The sequence below is a fragment of the Corvus hawaiiensis genome, chromosome 26 (assembly GCF_020740725.1).
Source record: "Corvus hawaiiensis isolate bCorHaw1 chromosome 26, bCorHaw1.pri.cur, whole genome shotgun sequence".
Lineage (NCBI taxonomy): Eukaryota > Metazoa > Chordata > Aves > Passeriformes > Corvidae > Corvus > Corvus hawaiiensis.
The window spans coordinates 11,983,960-12,003,258 of record NC_063238.1 but is presented as its reverse complement, the minus strand read 5'-3'; the positions used below and the strand labels follow the sequence as shown (position 1 = coordinate 12,003,258).

Below are 19,299 nucleotides of genomic sequence, written 5' to 3'. Positions count from 1 at the left end.
AATGTTTTTTTATTAAAATAGCAAGTGACTTGGTATGTATGTATTTATAAACTATTCACCCTTCATATTTGTAAACTAGCATGTAGCCTTGTAAACTGAATAGTTTATATTTAACTCCTACATGTAAACTCTGGAATTTTATGCCTTCAAAACATACATCACAAAATCTGATTGAATCATCACTTCTGTTAGGTGATTGTTGTATTTGACGGTCATTTTCTTCTGGTCCAAACACATTCTTTCTGTTGAACATTGTCTATATCACCTTAATTCACTTTTCTGTTCATCTACAAAGCTGGTGTTGGACAACTGCATAATCGAGTCTTCAGAGGAAAAGACAAGTCGAGACTTCTACGTAAGTAGATGAAAAGGTCTGGGAGAGTGCACAGTACATATATTTTAATGTATATGTCAAGTTCAAATATGTAAAGTACACTTGCAGATGAATCTCAGATATTAACACAGAACACAGGTAACAGATCTTATTTTATCCTTTGGACTGTAAATGGTTTGAAGTTCAGTTTCTGTAATCTTCATGCTTACACATTTTAATAAGTGTGACATTAAACTTCTACAATCCATAAACGGTTTCTTTGCTATGTTAATTTTTGCAGTCAGGCTGGGTATCAGAGATTATGGGTATTTCAAAATAGCAGTGAGAGAAGACACCTAATATCTATTTATGCATATCAAAAGTATGCTTGTAATAAGTAGTGCAGTTGTCATCATTGATTCAGAGTTCAACGTTTCTTTTTTTTGTACATGCTTCTCCAAAATCTTAAGCAGTAGATTGCTTTTAACAATGCTATGGAGGCATGAATATTACCTTTGAAACCATATTGAAAACCTCCTTATCAATGATTACATTGGATTGTGTCCACATCATTAACAGAAAACTTGCAAATTTTTTGCTACTGTGCATTTTCTTTATATTGTATTATCAAAGCCATATAACTTTTAAAGACAAGCTTTTCTTTAAAGTTGGCATTAAAACAAATTACAGTTGTGAAAATGATCATTGCTAATAGCAATGTGTTAGGAAGAAATGTGCACTTTTTGTTTTACATTTCAAAATGGCTGTTTGTTTAAACGTCTTTCAGTCACAGATGTGTATCTTGATGGCATGTGTTCAGCTAACAGTGAATATACATCTTGATTCTGACTACCTTGACACAATATGCTTTTTTTTCTCTAAAGGACAGCCTTTTTGTACTAAGAACATAATCTAAGACTGAGATAACAATTTGCATTATATTTAAATTCTGGTGTATGTGTGTTATATAGATTGAATATAACTTCCGATATCTTCAGTGTCCCTTGACACTTAACAGGAAAGTAAAGGATGGTGAAGATATTTTCTATGAACCACTTACCACTTTAAACGTAAGTTCTAGTTTTACTCTGACATCATTGCCTGCTGTCTTGGTTCAGATACAATCAAGAGGTTTTAATTTTTCATCATAATATTTCTTCTCCAAAGCCCATAACTCTGTATATTAAAAGTATATTGAAATTAAGTATGGGCCAAAGATCTAAGTAATAAAAAAAAATTCTTTTAGGTTTAGATAAAGCTATGATTGTTCAAGAGAATGTGCTGTATGTGCAGGTAGTACATCAAAGAAAACCACACTCCAGTCATTGTAGTGACCATGCACTGGAATGTAAGGCACTGAAAAACCTGACAAGCTGATTTGTTTCATATGCTAATTGCAAAATACTTATTGTGCCCCCAAACAAATTTGCTGGTTTTTTGCATTGTCAATCTGTTCTCTCATTCTTTGTCAGAAAATGTTTATACAACAAACTTTCTGGCTTAATATGCTTACATTTTGGGATAGCTGTTGGCAATTAGTTGTTGCACTGACTAATAATAAATAAATAAATATTTTCTTATTAAACTTAAAAGTGTGGTCTCACAGATATAGTTGAAAATAGTCTGTATAATTTTTTTAAGCTTGAAATAGACTAACAGAGCCACAGCTGAGAAGCTGAATGCCTTAGCAGGCAGAGAGGGCAAGATAGTGATGGGTTTGCCTCAGAGTACTTAATCAAAAGAACTTTGCCGTATCTTACACACATTTTACTTTCCATTAGGCTAATATTCAGGTAAAAAAGGTGGCCTATCCAGTTTTGTAATCACTTTGCTTACCTAGATGAATTAAATTGGATCCTTCTCTACTTGTGTTTTGTAGGCCATGGTGCGCCACAATCGCATGGAGCTACTCAGTCATCCTGTGTGTAAAGAATACTTGCTTATGAAATGGTTGGTCTATTTTAATGTACACAAAATATAACACTGCATGTCAAGATAAAGACTATTGTGCCCGAAAGTTGTTTAATAAAAAGTGCATATTTATAGAATAGACTGAGCAAATGTCTTTTCTGTAAAGAGTAACTTAGCATTTGGTAAAGATTTTTTGATACTTACAACAAAGAAAACTACTATCTTTGTTTCCTAATTATTGCAAAAATATAAATTAAGGTTGCCAAGTTAAAAATGGAAGGAACAAATGGCAAATACACTTTAGTCCACATAAGTGATGAACACATTCATCACAAAGGGACATTTCAAGAAATGTTTATTTCCTCATCTTGAAGACATTGTTGGCTGTTAAATTTGAATGCATGCTCTTCTAAATTTGTAAAGTGTTGTAACTTTAACATTCTCACTTTCAAGGATGGCCTATGGGTTTCGAGCACATCTAATGAATTTAGGCATATATTCTCTTGGTCTCATCCCACTGACTCTTCTGGTCACTCACATACAACCAATAAGACCTCAGAATGGAACAGAGCTCTATGAAGCAAGACCATTAGAATATGAGGTACTTTTATTAGTAGTCACAATATGTTTAGGATTTTTATAGCAAAATGATAACATTATTTAAATAATTTTTAGATTAATTTATGATCTAGCAACTCTAAGGAATAGAATTAAAGTGTGTATTTCGAAGCATTCAGCAGCAACCTTTTTATATAATTTTCAGTTCTCATTTCTTGTTTTTACTTTTTTCTGAGAAATTTACACATGGTTACTTCAGCTTTTTCTCTGAAGTGAATAATATTTGTTTAATATTGAAGAAAAATGATTCACATGAGAGAAAAGGCATAGAACTGAAACAGGAACTCAAAAAGGATATGCTAGTAGAAATGCAAAATAAAATAAACTCAAGGGTTATAAAAGGTTCATGAAGATATCCTGATACATGAAAAAATCATGAGAATCACATATGCAGCCCAATCCAGTACGAGGATTTCACAATAAATATTAGTAAAACAGAATTTAGATAGTAATAAGTTTATATGGCACAAGCTAACTGAGTTGCTTAACTTGGCAATATAATGTATATATAATAGGTAGAGCTGAAATGAACATTCCTTTAATAATTTCTAATTTCTTTTGTGCTCTGATTTTTGTTCCAGGACTCATACTTCACCAGGGTGTGTATGTGTTTAGTTTTAATTATGAGTTTACTGGGCATCTGCAAAGAAATATTTCAGCTAATTCAGCAGGTAAGTACATAGAGAAATAACATTAATCAGACAGTGTGCTTGCATGGAAGCTTGTATGATATTGAAATTAATCTGATTTTTTCCTGATTAGAAGGGAAATGCGAATTTACACCTTTTAATTTATATATATATGTAAAGATTAAAACTGAGGAGATAATTTAAGTAGCATATTGAATTCATTGCTTTAATGATGGATGACTTGTAAATATTAACCTGTTTCTCTTAAATCCTAGAAATTGAAATATTTGTTGGATTACTCCAATCTGCTGGACTGGACCATATATACTACAAGCATAATTTTTGTGTCTTCTTTATTTATTAATACACCAGCTCATTTGCAGTGGGAATGTGGAGCAATTGCTGTATACTTGTCTTGGATGAACTTCTTGCTTTATCTTCAACGGTAAAAATTTTTAATGGGCTTTACCATAAAATATTTTAATATTTTCGGATATTTTACATATCCTAAACTGTGACTGATCAAGTTTGACAGTCCCATTTTGTATTTTTATTTTTTTCAAACTATACAAGTTTCCAGATTAGGACCATAGGAATTTTTTAATCTCTGATGAACTGTAAAGTCATTTTCAGTGTTTTTCATGTAGAGCATCACAGCATTTGTTACAGCAGCTATAGAAACAACAATACTTATTTTAATGTTAATTAAGCAAAGCAATGCTTAATTGTATCTTTTAAAAATCATCTTTTGTTACACTGTATAGACTTTGACTAAAAAAACCCAGAAAAATATGAATTATGAGAGGCATAAGGAAGTTAGGTTTTTATGAGTAATACCTGGGAGAAGGAAAATTCTTTTGTCATTTTACTCATTAAGTGGCACATCTCGCTTCTCTATACCATAGTGTCCTGTAAAAGAATTACAGTGAATGATATTATTTCTTCAGTTGACATGACATCTGTTTATTGCCCTTAATTATCTTAAATGTTGTCACTGGCACAATAGTGTCCAAGAGTTATAAACTGCAGGAGAGCTGGGTGGCGGAAAAAAATAATGTGGGTGTAGTGCTTAAGACTAAAAAATTAAATGCATTTGTGCCTGAGCAGGACTGCATGTGATAACACTGCATAAATGTTCTTCCAAGCCTTATTGTATATATGCACTAATCATCCCCATGCAGTCTTGCAGACAGACAACACAACAGTTGGTGATTAATTTTGGGATTGTTTTAGTATAGTAGGGATGTTTAAGGACACGGTTTGTAAACAGAGTTAATGTCAAAGAGAGTGCCTTTATGGCATTGCCTCTGCTGCAAACCTTGTCCTGGCTGGGTCTGATCTTAGAGGAGTAATGAATGGGCGTGTCCTGTCTGCTCTGGGCAAAATGAGCATTGAACCTACACAGCGAAAAGTAAACAGATGATTGCGCAACCTTCCTTCTGCTGCTCAATGAAATGCCTGACTATTTTTTCAAGTGTGTAGCAATAGAACTCTACACATGATTTTTCTAACTCATTCAGGCTGTATTTTCCCAAGGCAACCTGTTATTCCATTGACTTCAATTGAATTTTGCCTGATAAATGCCTAACAAGTAAGAGAAGATCATGTTTGCTTTTTCTAGCTTGACCTTTTCAGTCTTGCACATAATATTTCAGAGTGAAAATCATGTGGAGGGATTTTCACAGTTGCTACTGTACTAGCATAAAAAATCTCTTGGATCCTGGATTTCAGAGAGGACATAAATTCCCACGTTCAGGTTTGAAAGAAAAAGTAATTTAATCTGCTTTATGATAATTCCTGTTCTGAGATTTAGTTTTTGTGTTAGCTAAGAATAGGGGAGGCTTGCCAGGTGACAGACTGTTGTTGGAAACACAGGTGTCTTAAAATTAAGCTATTCCCCTTCTCTTCCTGAGCAATGTGTTTCTTTTTGTTTGTTTGTTTTTCATACTTTGTATTGCAATAAAACTACAGATATGTAGTTTATTTCACATCTTGTAAACAGTGAAATCTTTTAAATCAGGTGTGTGGCTGCTACATGGATTATGGTGCCAGTTGTCCTTTCTTCTGGTTGCTAATTTGCTTCGAGAAGCAGAAAAAAGTTGGATAATTTGCTAATGTTGTTATTCTGAATGCAAAAGTGGCACAATATTGTACTATCTATGCCTATGAAGAGAATAAATTTTATCCATGAAAAATACTATCTAAAAATTGTTCTTGTGCATTAAAAAATAAGCTTGCTGGAAGTAGGATCACGTGCACTCTTTTGGATGTGAAAGTAGAACAGGTTTGTTACCATCACAGAATTTCTCAGAGAGGCAGTCTCTTTCCACAGATGAAAATTGGCATTACTTACTGCCTTACATAAATCACTGCAAGGGATTCAAACTTCAGTATTTCATGGCTTAGGAGAAGACTTGGCAGTGCTAGATTAATGGCTGGAGATGGTTATCTTAAAAGTCTTTTCCAAATGAAGTGATTCTATGACTGATTCTATATCTTTATTTTTACTTATTACCTAGATTTGAGAACTATGGAATCTATGTTGTGATGTTCTGGGAAATTTTGAGGACTTTGATTCGGATTGCTGTGGTTTTCTTTTTCCTGATACTGGCCTTTGGGCTGAGTTTCTTTGTCCTTTTGGGTTCACAGGTTAGTTCAATAATATAGTTAAGTTTTTATCATTATAAATATTCTTGGACTAAAGCATCTCAAGACTTTATTTTAAAATTTCATCAGTTGGGTTTTTTCTGTATTTTGCTCTTTCTTTTTGCAGCAAACATACAGCACACCTCTGCTTTCCGTAATGAAGACATTCGCAATGATGCTGGGAGACATAAATTACCATGATGCATTCCTTGATCCTTTACTAAGCAATGAATTGCCATATCCATTCCTTAGTTACACGGTTCTCATTATATTTACCTTGCTTATTCCAATCCTTCTTATGAACTTGCTAGTAAGTAAGCTGCTTATTAATATGCAAAAGTGGTTAAACACAAGTATATAGAGAGTTCTAGTATATAGAGTTACTTCAGTAAGTGACAGCCCTTCATTATTTAACCAATATTTTCAGTAACATATTAAAATGTTGCCATTCTCTGCACTTGTTTTCCATCCAGTTTGCAGTTCTAAGTACTTTCCCACGGCTCACTCCTGCAGGATTATTTTGTATATCTTTAGGTAGTAACTGTGGTGGAACTTGAATTGGAGCTGCAGTGTATTATTCTGAGGTCTTGATAAAGAAAATTGGGGAACAACGATTTTTGTTCAATCCCTTGTTATAGCATAACCTAGCACTAACCATAATAATTTAAAAAAGAAAAAATAAAGCCCAAACTCAAATCTTCATTGCACACAAAACAGCAAGTAGTGTTAGAACTGACTAACAAGTCTGATCTGAACATAAAGAATCAGAAAATGTGATAATGGTGAGAAAGGGGGAAAATATGTAATATATCCTCAGCCATGTTCCATTGAACATAATGTTTTTTAGGAAACAATGTATTCATATGAGCTGAGCAATAAAAAATCAAACAGTTCATGTTTTTAAAAGTTGTTTATTGCTGCCATGATTTTACTTAATCAAGAGATCAGCAGTTTTCTTAAGATTACAGCAGTAATGAAGAATCAAAAAGAAGGGATGTTATTCTTGATAAAAGTAGCTCTTTAGTGCCTTACCAACAGACAGAGTGTTGTCAGTAAAAACACTCTCTGCATTTATTGATACAAATATTTCCAAATATGCAAAAAATGTTTCCAAATTCAAGTGACAAAATAATTTAACTCTAGAATATCTTTTTTATTTAAATGTGAATGAGAAATACAATTGAAATCACAGACTATGAAAAAATAGATAGTGAAATCTTTCTTTTTTCTAGATTGGTTTGGCTGTTGGGGATATCGCTGAAGTGCAGAAATATGCTGCACTCAAAAGGATTGCAATGCAGGTGAGTAACATACTGTGGAAGCATCAAATATTGGAAGTACATATCACTGCTAGAACACTAACATTGCTAGAATTTAAATAGTTGATTTGTCATCACATTCCTAACTATCTTAGGATACCTGTAAAGCAAACTGGTGAACACGGCACCTTATTCTGAATCTCATTCTCACTCGTGAGTCATTGCCCCAGAAGTGTACAAGCAAATGCATTTTTAAGGAATTTTTCAACCATCAGTTAAAGCAATTCTGAGTTTTCCCAAAAGCAGAGTCACAAAATCAGTAACTGCAATGCTTGAAATTGCAGAGTTGTCTTGATGCCTTGAGGTGGCCACCTAAAAAACAGAGGCTAGTCAAAAATAAGAGAATAAAAGTAGGTATTTATTTGAAGGGCCTTCAAAGATACACCCTGGGCAGTCAAGAGGCTACTCCCAGGATGGACCTTGGGTCACAGGTTCTTCACACTTTTATAAGTTTGGTCGATTTGCATATCAGGGTTAATTCTCCAATTATAACTTCAGTTAATGATGTAATTACTCCAAGTTTGCCCCCCCTCTAGGCTTTGGTTTACCCGTTTTGGGGCCTGGTGTCCTTGAAGAGCAAACCTTGAGAGGCTTATATGTCTAACCAGCAGGAGAGAAGAGTAGTTAACAGGCCACATGAAACTTCAGAGTTACCCATTAAGCAGTGCAGGATTTGAAAAATATAAAAGTTAAAACTTAAGGCATCATTCCTCCCCTTTAGAGGCTTGGCAAGGCCTCTACCTTGTTGAGACTCTATTCTAAATATTCTAAATATCTACTCTAAAAGCAGTATACATCTAACAATAGTATATTATACACAAGAATTATAATTACAACTACTACGAACAACTCTTTAATCCAGGGCCAGTTTGGTAACCATGAAGTCAGGGTGTGGAAGATATAATCAGAGCTCAGTGTGTTATCTTTGAATGCTATCTAACATAAGATCTGAGTTGGTTCTCAAATTGTAAACAAATTTTGCTGATATTTCCACTTTGGTTTCCATGTCATTTGTTAGCTCTGTATCCAAATGAATGTCTTTGGATACACTTTGGACTAGAATCATATGCAAATTTTGGTTCCAAACCTGAGTCAGGTTACCAACTGTGTAGATAACAAGCACAGGAAAATAATCATTTAAACTACATCATCTTTGTTTGTTTCAGTCTCTGTTTTCTCAGTTGTTTCAGGAGCAGAAGCCTTCTTTACTCTGGACTAGTGAATCCAGGGTCCTTTGCCAGCGACTTTGATTGCAGTGAGGGTGGTCAGCAAAATCTGGAATGGTCCTCTCCACTTGGCCTGTAGAGGATCACTGTCCTACCACTTAACACAGACCCAGTCTCCAGGCTGGAAGGAATGTGCAGGGGTGTCCAGTTCTATGGGTCTGGATAAGACGATGTAATTCTGGAGCTTCTGCAAAGTGGAACCTAAAGCCATCAGATATCTCTGTAAATCAAGTTTCTCCCTCATGTGAATTTCATCTGGAACATGTGGAATTCGATATGGCCTGCCATACAATATTTCATAGGGACTGATGTTATCCCTCCACTTTGGTTGTATGCAGATCCTCAGCAAAGCTATAGGCAAGGCCTGAACCCATGTCATGGATGTCTCTTGACAAATTTTGCTGATTTGTACTTTAAGGGTTCCATTCATGCGTTCGACTTTTATCACTTGCTTGGGGTCTGTAAGGTGTGTGCAGATCCCAAGAAATTCCCAAAATCTGACTAACCTCCTGAATCACATTTGCAACAAAATGTGGTTCCCTGTCTGGGGCCATACCCAAAGGAACCCCAAACCTCGGTATTACATGATTAAGCAAAACTTTCACCACCTCCTTGGCTGTGTTAGTGTGACAGGGATAAGCTTCAGGCCATCCACTGAAGGTGTCAACCAATACCAGTATGTACCTGTATCCTTCTTTGCGTGGTAACTCAGCAAAATCTATTTGCCAGTAATCTCCAGGAAGATCCCCTGCCTTTGTTACTCCTAACACAACTCTTTTCCTTGTATCAAGATTGTTTTTACAGCAGATTTCATGCTTGCTTACTACTGATTGTACATCTGCCATTCCCTTTCCTATTACTACCTTTTTCAGATGTTTCAAAAGATTTTCAACCCTGAAATGTGTGCTTGCATGTTCTCTTCGAGCTAGCTCTCAAAGGATTAGAGGTGGGACTACAACCTGATTCACTGGTATAACAGGCCATCCATTTTCTATGATCTCAGCCTTAAGAGACTTGATTAACTTGTGGTCTGCCTGGTCATACTTTGGGGTGAACCCTGAAAAATCAATCTCTTTTTGTGGAATTACTGCAAGAATACCTTTTTTCTGCAACTCCTTTTGCTGTTTCATCAGCAAAGTGATTTCCCAGTTCTGGAGTGGTTTTCCCTTTATGGTGACCCCTACAATGCATGATAGCTACTTCTGTGGGTCTTTTGATGCTCTCTAAGAGGGCAAAGATTTGTTCAGCGTGTTTGATTTGATTACCTTGAGTGTTCAACAGTCCTCTCTCCTTCCAGATGGCTCCATGGGCATGAAAAACACGAAACGCATATTTAGAGTCAGTCCATATATTTACTTTCTTTCCTTCGTTCAGGTCCAGGGCCCTTGTCAGCGCAGTCAGTTCAGCTTTCTGTGATGACACATCTGCTGGCAGGGCGTTTGCCTTGATCACCTTGTCCTGGGTTGTTAACTGCATAACCTGTCATTCGTTTACCATTTCTCATTAAGCTGCTCCTGTCTGTAAACAGCTCCCAGTCTGGCTTCTCTAGGGGCACATCCTTCAGGTCTGCTCTGCTGGAATAGACCTCCTCGATTGTCTGCAAACAGTCATGCTCAGGCACATTGTCAGTTAAAGCAGAGGACAGAAACATGGCAGGGTTACCAACAGAAGTTGTTTTCAAGGTAGCATCATTCTGCTCCAACACCAGTGGTTGCCAGACAGCCAATGTCCTCCTTTCTGTTCTAATACTAGTGCTAGTGCGTGTGGCACATACACTACAATGTTGTCCAAGGGTGAGTTTTCAGGCCTCTTGAATCAAGGTGACAGTAGCCACCACAGCCTTCAAACACTCAGGCCATCCTTGGCTAATATTTTCTAGCTGTTTGGAAAAGTAGGCCCCTCCGTTGGCTTCCGAGGCACTGTGCTAATACATCCAATGCCACATTGAGTCTCTCAAGTGTAAAAAGTTCAAAAGCTTTAGTTAAGTCTGGTAAACCCAGTGCTGGAGCTGACATTAGAGAGTGTTTCAGCTGTTTAAATGCAGATTTTGTGCTCTCAGTCCATGTAATGATTCCCTTTTCTGCTGCTTTTAATGCTCCATACAGGGGCCTTACCAGTAATCCGTAGTTTGGTATCCACAGTCTGCACCACCCAACCATTCCCAGGAAAGCTTGCATCTCTATCACGGTGTGGGGCTCTGGAAGTCAGCAGATGGCTTCTTTCTGTTCTTTGCTGAGCTGTCAGTGTCCACAAAAGATCTGAAGTCCCAAATAAACTATTGCTTCCTTGGCAATCTGTGCCTTGTCTTTAGAAACTCTGTACCCACTCAGTCCCAAAAAGCTTAACAAGCTTACAGTGAGCTGGATGCAGTCATCTTGCGTTTTAGCTGCAATCGAGATGTCATCAACATATTGAAGAATAACCCCTCCTGGCTCTTGTCTCCTCCAGTCTTCCAATTCCTTTGCTAGCTGGTTTCCAAATATTGTTGGGCTATTCTTGAAACCCTGGGGTAGGACTGTCCAAGTAAGATGACTTTTCCTCCCTGTTTCGGGATTTCCCCACTCAAAAGCAAAGAGCTCCTAGCTGTTTTTATGCCCAGGAATGCAGAAAAAGGCATCTTTCAGGTCTACAACAGTAAACCACCCTAATTCGTCTGTCACTGTGGTCAAAAGAGTATAGGGGTTTGCTACAACTGAGTGTATGTACTCTGTAATTTTGTAAATTGCTCTTAAATCTTGCCCTAATAGATAACTCTTACCATCAGCTTTCTTTACTGAAAGGATGGGTGTTATACCTGGACTCACATTGCACTAATAGCCCATGTTGGAGGAATTTTTCAATTATAGGTGCCAATCCTCTACAACTTTCTGATTTCAAAGGGTATTGTTTTTGCCTTACCGGTGTAGCTCCTGGTTTGAGTGCAATGCTCACTGGTTCTGCCTGTTTGGATCTTCCTGGGACATCACTGGCCCACACAATTGGATTGACAGCATTTTCAGCTTCGATGAGGATTTCACCACATCTGTAAAAAGTGCAGCAACTTCGACAAATTTAGCTTCAGGAATTATAACTTGTACACCCTTTCCTTTTTGAATTTAATTTCAGCTTCCAATTTCTCCAGTAAATCCCTCCCCAGCAATGGTTTAGGGGAATTAGGCATATAAAGGAATTGGTGAGTTACCCAGTGCTTCCCCAGTTTAAATTTCAAAGGTTAGAAGAAAGGCCATGTTTCAGTTACCCCTGTTGCCCCAACAACATGAACAGTATCTTGACTTAGTTTCCCTTCTAAAGTATTTAATACAGAATATGCTGCTCTGGTATCTACCACAAATTCGATATCATCTTTTCCCAGTTTAGCTATAACCGAAGGCTCTGCTGGGGGAAGAGCCTTCAGTCCCCATCACTATGAGTACAAGTCTTGTCCCACTGTGAGTTGAGGAACTGGAGGTTTCTTCTTCAACATTGGACAGTCACTTTTCCAATGTCCGTTTTTCTTGCAATAGGCGCACTGATCTTTGTCCATAGGGGAAGTTCTCTTGGGTGGCTTCTCCTGAATAACCCTCTTGCTAGGATGGTGTCTAACTTTGTCACTTGGGTCTCTGTCCCAATACACTTTCCAGGCTACTTCTGACAATTTACTTATGTCTTGAACCCCATCTAATTTTTGCAGCTTTCTTCTTATATTGTTTGTATCTTGACCCATAAACAAGAGAACTAGGTGTGTTTTCCCCTCAGCTGAATCAGGATCTAGGTTTGTATATCTGATAGCAGCTTCTCTTAAGCTATTTAAAAAATCAGTGGGAGAGTCATCATAAGTTTGCTTTACTTTGTAGCGTTTTGACCAATTAAGAGCTTTAGGGACACCATGTTTTAACCCATATACTATGAGATTTTGATATCGTTTTAATCTTGCCATCTGTTCTGGCATATTTGGGTCCCACCCTGGATTATCCATTGGAAAAATTTCAGTAACCGTACCTTGTATTGCCCTGCTTGCTATATTTGCCTCTGAAGGATTTATAATAGCTTTATTAACCATCTCTCTCTCAGTGGGATCAAGAAATGTGTCCGTCATAGATTTCAAATCACTCCAGTCAGGGTTTTGTGTGTTAATTGCCCTACATACCAAATTAGCTACTTTATCTGGGTTTTCTTTATATTTTCCAACGGTGGCCTTCCATTGTTCTAACTCTACGAGACAGTACGTAACTTTTATATAGATGGGTCCCTGATTGCCAACTGCTTGCCTCAAAGGGGCTTGCAGAAGGTTCTTCCCTTTTTGACCTAGTACGTTTGGCTATTGGACTACATTCGCTTATGGCTCTTCTCGCTATCTTTCCCCTCTTTCGACTGCTTAAAGCAGCTATTATTTCATCTTCCCCTTTTGAAGAGCTACCTGAGCAAGAGCTCTCTGATTCCATTGAATCTGCTCTGTTAGATCTTCCTTGGCCAGTCCTGGCACTACAAATCACTGACCACGACTTGCTTCATCATAGGAGCTAGGCAGTCCCTGGCCCTGCTCGCTTCAATGACATCATCTCCTGAGCCAGTCCCCCCGCGTGCCATGGAGACTCAAGGACCTGAGAGCGGGAGGGATGCCACTCCCTCTGTGAGAGGTCCCCTCCCAGCCCTCTCCGTGGAAAGTTCTGCCCTCCGGCTCCACGCCCAGGAGTGGTGCTGTGGGCTGCACACACTGGCTGTCTCCTCACCTCAGTCCCTCCCACCCAGGGGTGACCTGTGGAAAGCGGGAAACAGAGACAAGGGGGCATCCAACCAGAAGCCGACGGGAACGCCTGTGCCATCCATGGTCACCACGGCCACCCCGCCTCTTCTTTTATTGTCAGGGGCTTTGCCAAAGCTGCATCCCCCCCCTCCAGCTGCCCCTGCCCGTGGTGGCAGCAGCACAGGTTGTGGGGGAGGGGCCGTAGCGGCCCCTCATAAGTAGAGAATTTATGCAGTGGAAAGAAGGTACACAAAAATCAAAAGGACACAAAATTCATTCTGCTATACTAAATTGTCATTAGTTAAAAGAGTGCACATCTATGTGGAGTAATTAATTCTGCTAAGATACTCAATTCTGGTATGACTATGTAGTTTTAATGTCTGGGCTGGACTATTCAAATGTTATACCACTGTTTGCAGTGTGGAGAACTACTCCACAGTAGTGCAGTAAGGAATTGAATATAATGGCATGATGGTTATTTTCACATAAACATATCTCATTTTAAATGCAAAACTACATTTAGGTTAATCTTCACACCAACTTAGAGAAGAAGCTGCCATTTTGGTTCTTAAGTCGGGTGGACCAGGAATCAATCACTGTATATCCCAACAGGCCGAGATACTGTGGATTTATGGTAAGATGGTGAATATTACATAGAAGAATTCTTACCAAAAAGGGATATGATTAACTTTGTACACACATTGCTGAGGACATTGTGTTAATAAGACTCAATCATTAACTGGCATCAAGGGAATTGTGATTAGACCTTGACTAAGGTCAATGAAAATGATAAATCAGTTTGAGTGCAGCGGTATTCAGATATAATTAGTGTTTGAATATTCCGTGAACTGTAACTTTATTAAGTGAGACAAGCTACAAAAGATGTTCAGATAAAAATTAGAATTACTCCCTTTTGGCTTTTCTTCTTTTATTTGTTTACTTGCATTTCAGCTGCTGTTGATAGACTGAATTTTCTTATAAAACAAATTTTGAAAAACAAATGTTTTAATATATAAAAAAATAACATCATAACAGAAATTCTTTTCAGTTTTAACACTGTGTGAAGACTTACCATTCACTTATTTAATCTATTGTCAGACTATAGGATCTATTTAAGTTTGGTTCCATGTTTTGTTTAGAGCGTGTTCCAATATTGCTTTGGGTGTGAGGACTCTACCACATATGCGCAGAGCCCTGATACAACACTAGAATTGGAAGTTCTGAAGCAGAAATACAGGTATTTTTTGTGATATTTTACTGATGTAAAAATAAGTAGAGCAAATATTACAAACATACTTCTATTTTAAAAAGCATTCTAAAGCTCCATACTGTACGTAAGAAAAAAGTTACATTCCATGTTCCCCAGCCCAAACCAACACAGCCTGTTGCTCATTAGTGTAATCTGAAGTAATGGGGAAGATGCATTTTCATTTTAGAGATTTGTGTATGGAGCTTTTCAAGAGTTATTTGGAACTCCCAAGTGATGTCATTCCAGTTGGTTTGCAAGTATATGCAATCTGTTACTGACTTTCCGCTGGTCTGATAGTAAATCAGATTCAGATTGTTTCCCCAGAAATGGATTGGTGTCTTGATTCTCCCTTGAACAAATCCTGTTTCCCAAAGGCTTGGAAGGCATTCTTTGTACTTTCTTGACTTATTCATCGTACCAACGTATCCATACGAATGGTTTCAAAAAAAGTTTTCTGTGAATGTACAGCTAGAAAAACGTATTCTTTCTCACTCAGTCTCACTTTCCTATGCACTTTTTTTCTCTCCATTTTTTTCTTTCCCTTTTTTATTTAACCTACCAAATTTTTGTCTTCCTGCACAGATTCAGATTGAGTATTTTTTTTGCATGAAAAACTAAGCAAGAGTTGAAGGAGGGTGAGACTACATCCTACAGATATGGGCAAATCATGGACTTAGCAAGTCTTTCTTCAAATGCATACTACATCAATATATTATAAAACAGCATGAAACAGATTCTTTCTTGGTTGGGATTTTTTTGCTACAGAGAAGGAAGAAAACTATAATTTTATAAAATTCTTTGCAATAGAATAATTTGTGACAATATCATTATGGAAAGTTATTTTTACTACTCTGAAAATATTGACCGAAAACTCCTACTATGTTGCCAGTATGTTTTTATTATCAGAGTTCAAAACAGAGTTCAGTTGCTGCTGGAGCTAGTGTCAGTCAGTGCTGGGTGTATATATTTTTGGGGTTTGGTTTGGGGTGGGGTTTTCTTTTGTTTTGTATTTTTATTCTTGTGATTTTCATATATTTTAACATCTGTTACCATTTCTTTTTTAAAAAAAACCAAACCAAACGAATGAAGAAAAAACCCCTAACTATGTCTATAGCTGCCCAACTGTTCTTCACTAAGAGCCTTTTCAGTCATGAGATTTCATGTTGTAATTTAGTGAGTCTAGACTTTCAGAAAAGTAGATTTTCAAAATGCCTGTTTGGTAGTTTTATAAAGATAGTTTCTAGACACATTTCCTATTTCTTTCATTGTTTCTTTAAAGATAACAGATACTCTGTTATGTATGTGTGATTCTAACTTAGGTTAACTACTTAATTGCATCAATTGCACTTTGGATAGCACTTTGAGAGAGAACAGTTAGGGCCTCATCAGTATTTCTCATATGCTGTAAAAGTAGTTGTGAATTTCACTAAATGTTTTGGTTGCTTAATTGCTATTGCAACTCTGTCCTTTTCCTTGCCAGACCAGAAAATAGGTCAATAGGAAAAACTTCTGCTAGAACAGTCAACAACCTTATTTTGAGAGTGAAGTTGCTTCTACCTTAACTATATATTGAGTTACTTTTCACAAGAACCACGGATTTGTTCTTTAATCCTGTTTCCTGTAACATGGATAAGTACTTCAGCTTGAAGAATTAAATGTATTCTAGATGATAGTCCTTGTTAGCAGAACAGTTTAGTTAAGTACTGTCAGAAGTGTGAAGTACTGTCAATTTTTGCATCTGTAATTTTAATGACTTAAATGTCCTTTGAAATCAAATGACAAAGCCTGATGCATATTTGTTTGTTTGTTTGCTTTTTAGGCTCAAAGATATATCAACATTGTTGGAAAAGCAGCATGACCTCATTAAACTGATTATCCAAAAAATGGAGATAGTGTCAGAGGCTGAAGATGAAGACAGCAATGATCTATTTCAGCACAAATTTAGGAAAAGGCAGTTAGAGCACAAGAATAGTAAATGGGATACAGTGTTAAAAGCTGTTAAAACAAGTGTGCCTAACCCAAGCACAGAAAAGAACAATAGCTTCTTCTAGACTTGACTATGATATCTTGTTGTATTGTCATTTTGTTCTACCTTAGGGTCACTTCTCTTATCGTCTTTGCATAATGTTAATGTGATACATCATGTACCCAAGTATAAAAAAGGCCAGATCCAAAACCAGGATGCAGGTGCTCAAAACATTATTTAAGGAGACTGGAGATGTCTACATCCAAAACTGTGATCCTAAAAGTGAGTGGCTAATCAGGAAAGTGCCTAACTCAACAGAGGTCAACCTTGCTGTCCTGGCAGTTCCCAAGGCTTCTGTCTAGATCTGTTCCTGGATTTGTCCCTAGTACACTTAGGTCTGTATGTAATTACATTATTTTCTGTTACGAGTATTTTTACAATTTCTAAATTTTTAGAAATTAGATTCTAGTAGTTTAGTATTCAGCTGTTTGGAGAGAGCCAATGGACTTTGTGTAGTTTAAGGAAAAGTACCAAACTGATCTGACAGAGTGTGTTGGAAGTTTTGCTGAGTAGGGACTGCAGGATCAGGCCTGAAAGGTAGGAAGTAAAGGGTCATGAAGTTGTAATGTAAGGGAAGAACTGCTTTCTTTTATAGATAAGTGGAAGCAATTCACAGAGGGATCATTTGTACTAGCATGCATATAGCTTTATTAGAACGACATGTTTAATATTAGTCATTTACAACTTGCTGTTCTTATACTGCTAATGTGATTTTGGCCTTTCCAATAACCTAAAACTGATCTTGCTACTTTAATCCGCGCTTTGGTTTTATTATTCATTTACTGAATATTCAGTGCATTATGTAATATATGGTAATATATTAAATTTAGAAATAAACATGAATTAAAATGTGTTTAAGTACCCAAATATATTTGTTTCAAAACCAGTGCTAATAAACTAATTATGACTATACATGGTGGTAAGGCTCTGTGGTCTGCTTTTGAATTCAGACATTTTCTTTAATAACTTAGTATACATTAATTCTTCTCATTAAAAACCAATTATCATTCCTGTTTATTTAAAAGGTAGTCACTAGAAGGTAACTCACACTGTACAGAACTTGTCCAGTCTTCAGAAAACACTGGAAGGTGCACTGTAAATTAGTGCGACTTGTGCCTTAAAATTGCTATGGATGTTCAGTAGGCAAAATTCTTTCTCACCCAACTGCTCTATCCCAGAGAGAGACTTTAAATCCTGGCCAGATAAAATAGAGAAAGGAGGAGACTGCTGGAGGAGCAGCTCTGCTCCAGGGCCAAGCTTGGTGTGACACTGTGAAACAGGGAGAGAACATGTAAGCAGAGTCAGAGCAGAAAAAGTAAAAATATAACCATAGTCTCTGAAATTGTTGTGGCCCCTAAAGTGAGATCTATTCCTGTGAATAAATTGTTGAGGTTTTCTGCACTGCTCCCTCTGTCAGTAGAAGGAATGCCCAGGTTCTCAGGATAGGGCCGAACTTGAAAAATGTAATAACAAAGGTAATTTTAAATTCCTGACAGTCTGTGCCATTAACACTAGATGGCAGTGAGTGATAGCACTTTTGGGTAAGAAAATTGGACCTAAATGCATTTTGAGTGAAGAGGAACAGTAGTATGGTTACAGCACAAGCAAAGGAGTCAGCACTCAAAAATGTTGAGCCTTTCGAGCCTCTTTAAACAGAACTTTGAGACCTTTTTATACAGCTGCCTTTCAGCTTTTCTGAATGTTCAGCTTACAATTTGAGAAAAGTTTTCCTTTCCAATTTTAAATAGAATGACAGAAATAAATTATTTTATAATTAGCTAATATGATAACATTGAATTAATTACTTATCTTTCTATGGAAATCATCAGACAGATTATTTATCATGTGATAGAGCTGTCTAATAGAACTTAAGTACAGGAGGTGTAGAGTTTAAGGAAAAGTACAAGTACAATTGGAATAAAAATCACTGTTAAAAAAATTGTGTAGACTGACCTGAAGATATTGGGCCATTTCAGCAATCTCTACGAGCAATCCTGTTAGAATCATTATGGTTGGAAAAGACCTCTAAGTAAGGTAAAATAAAAGACCATTGAGTACAACCATTAACTTAACACTGCCAGGTCCAGCACTAAACCATGTCTCTAAGCACCATATCTACATGGGTTTTTTAACTCTTCCACGACAGTAATTTCATTTTCCTGGGCAGCCTGTCGCAATGCTTGACCACCCTTTCAGTGAAGGAATTTTTCCTAATATCCAATGTAAACCTTTGCTGGCTCGACTTGAGCCAATTCCTCTTGTCCAATTGCTTGCTATGTGGGAGAAGAGACCAACCTTCACCTGTGTAGATATGTTACATGTTAGGTACAGCCAAATATATGTTAACCAAAAGTGTCATAATGTGAATTTTTAAATTCACACTTAGGAATTAAGATGGATAAATTCTACTGAAATGTGTCCTCTGGGTGTGAATATAGTATCTGCAAACTGTGATGGGTGTGTATCTGTACCCAATACTCACTGACGTCCCTTTAGTCTGTATGGAAGTAACACCTTTTCAATTGGGTTACTTTTCAATTACTGACGGCTCTGTAGGCGTACATAGTCACCTTTTGTCTCTTTCAGGATTGTATATCAAATAGTGCTGATAGTGAGGGTAAATATTCCATTTCATTTCC

General features: G+C 37.0%; 1 protein-coding gene across 1 annotated transcript in view; it reads left to right on the top strand.

Moving 5' to 3' along the window:
* TRPA1 (transient receptor potential cation channel subfamily A member 1) overlaps positions 1-17,572 on the top strand; it is a 37,372-nt gene extending 19,800 nt beyond the window's left edge. Inside the window, exons 16-27 of the mRNA XM_048287149.1 lie at positions 296-355; positions 1,285-1,383; positions 2,193-2,263; positions 2,678-2,825; positions 3,424-3,513; positions 3,747-3,916; positions 5,991-6,120; positions 6,245-6,427; positions 7,350-7,418; positions 13,909-14,019; positions 14,525-14,622; positions 16,454-17,572. Coding sequence (XP_048143106.1) covers positions 296-355; positions 1,285-1,383; positions 2,193-2,263; positions 2,678-2,825; positions 3,424-3,513; positions 3,747-3,916; positions 5,991-6,120; positions 6,245-6,427; positions 7,350-7,418; positions 13,909-14,019; positions 14,525-14,622; positions 16,454-16,685 — 1,461 coding nt within the window. The 3' untranslated portion in view covers positions 16,686-17,572. The remainder of the gene's footprint in view (positions 1-295; positions 356-1,284; positions 1,384-2,192; positions 2,264-2,677; positions 2,826-3,423; positions 3,514-3,746; positions 3,917-5,990; positions 6,121-6,244; positions 6,428-7,349; positions 7,419-13,908; positions 14,020-14,524; positions 14,623-16,453) is intronic.
* Positions 17,573-19,299: the final 1,727 nt, after the last annotated feature.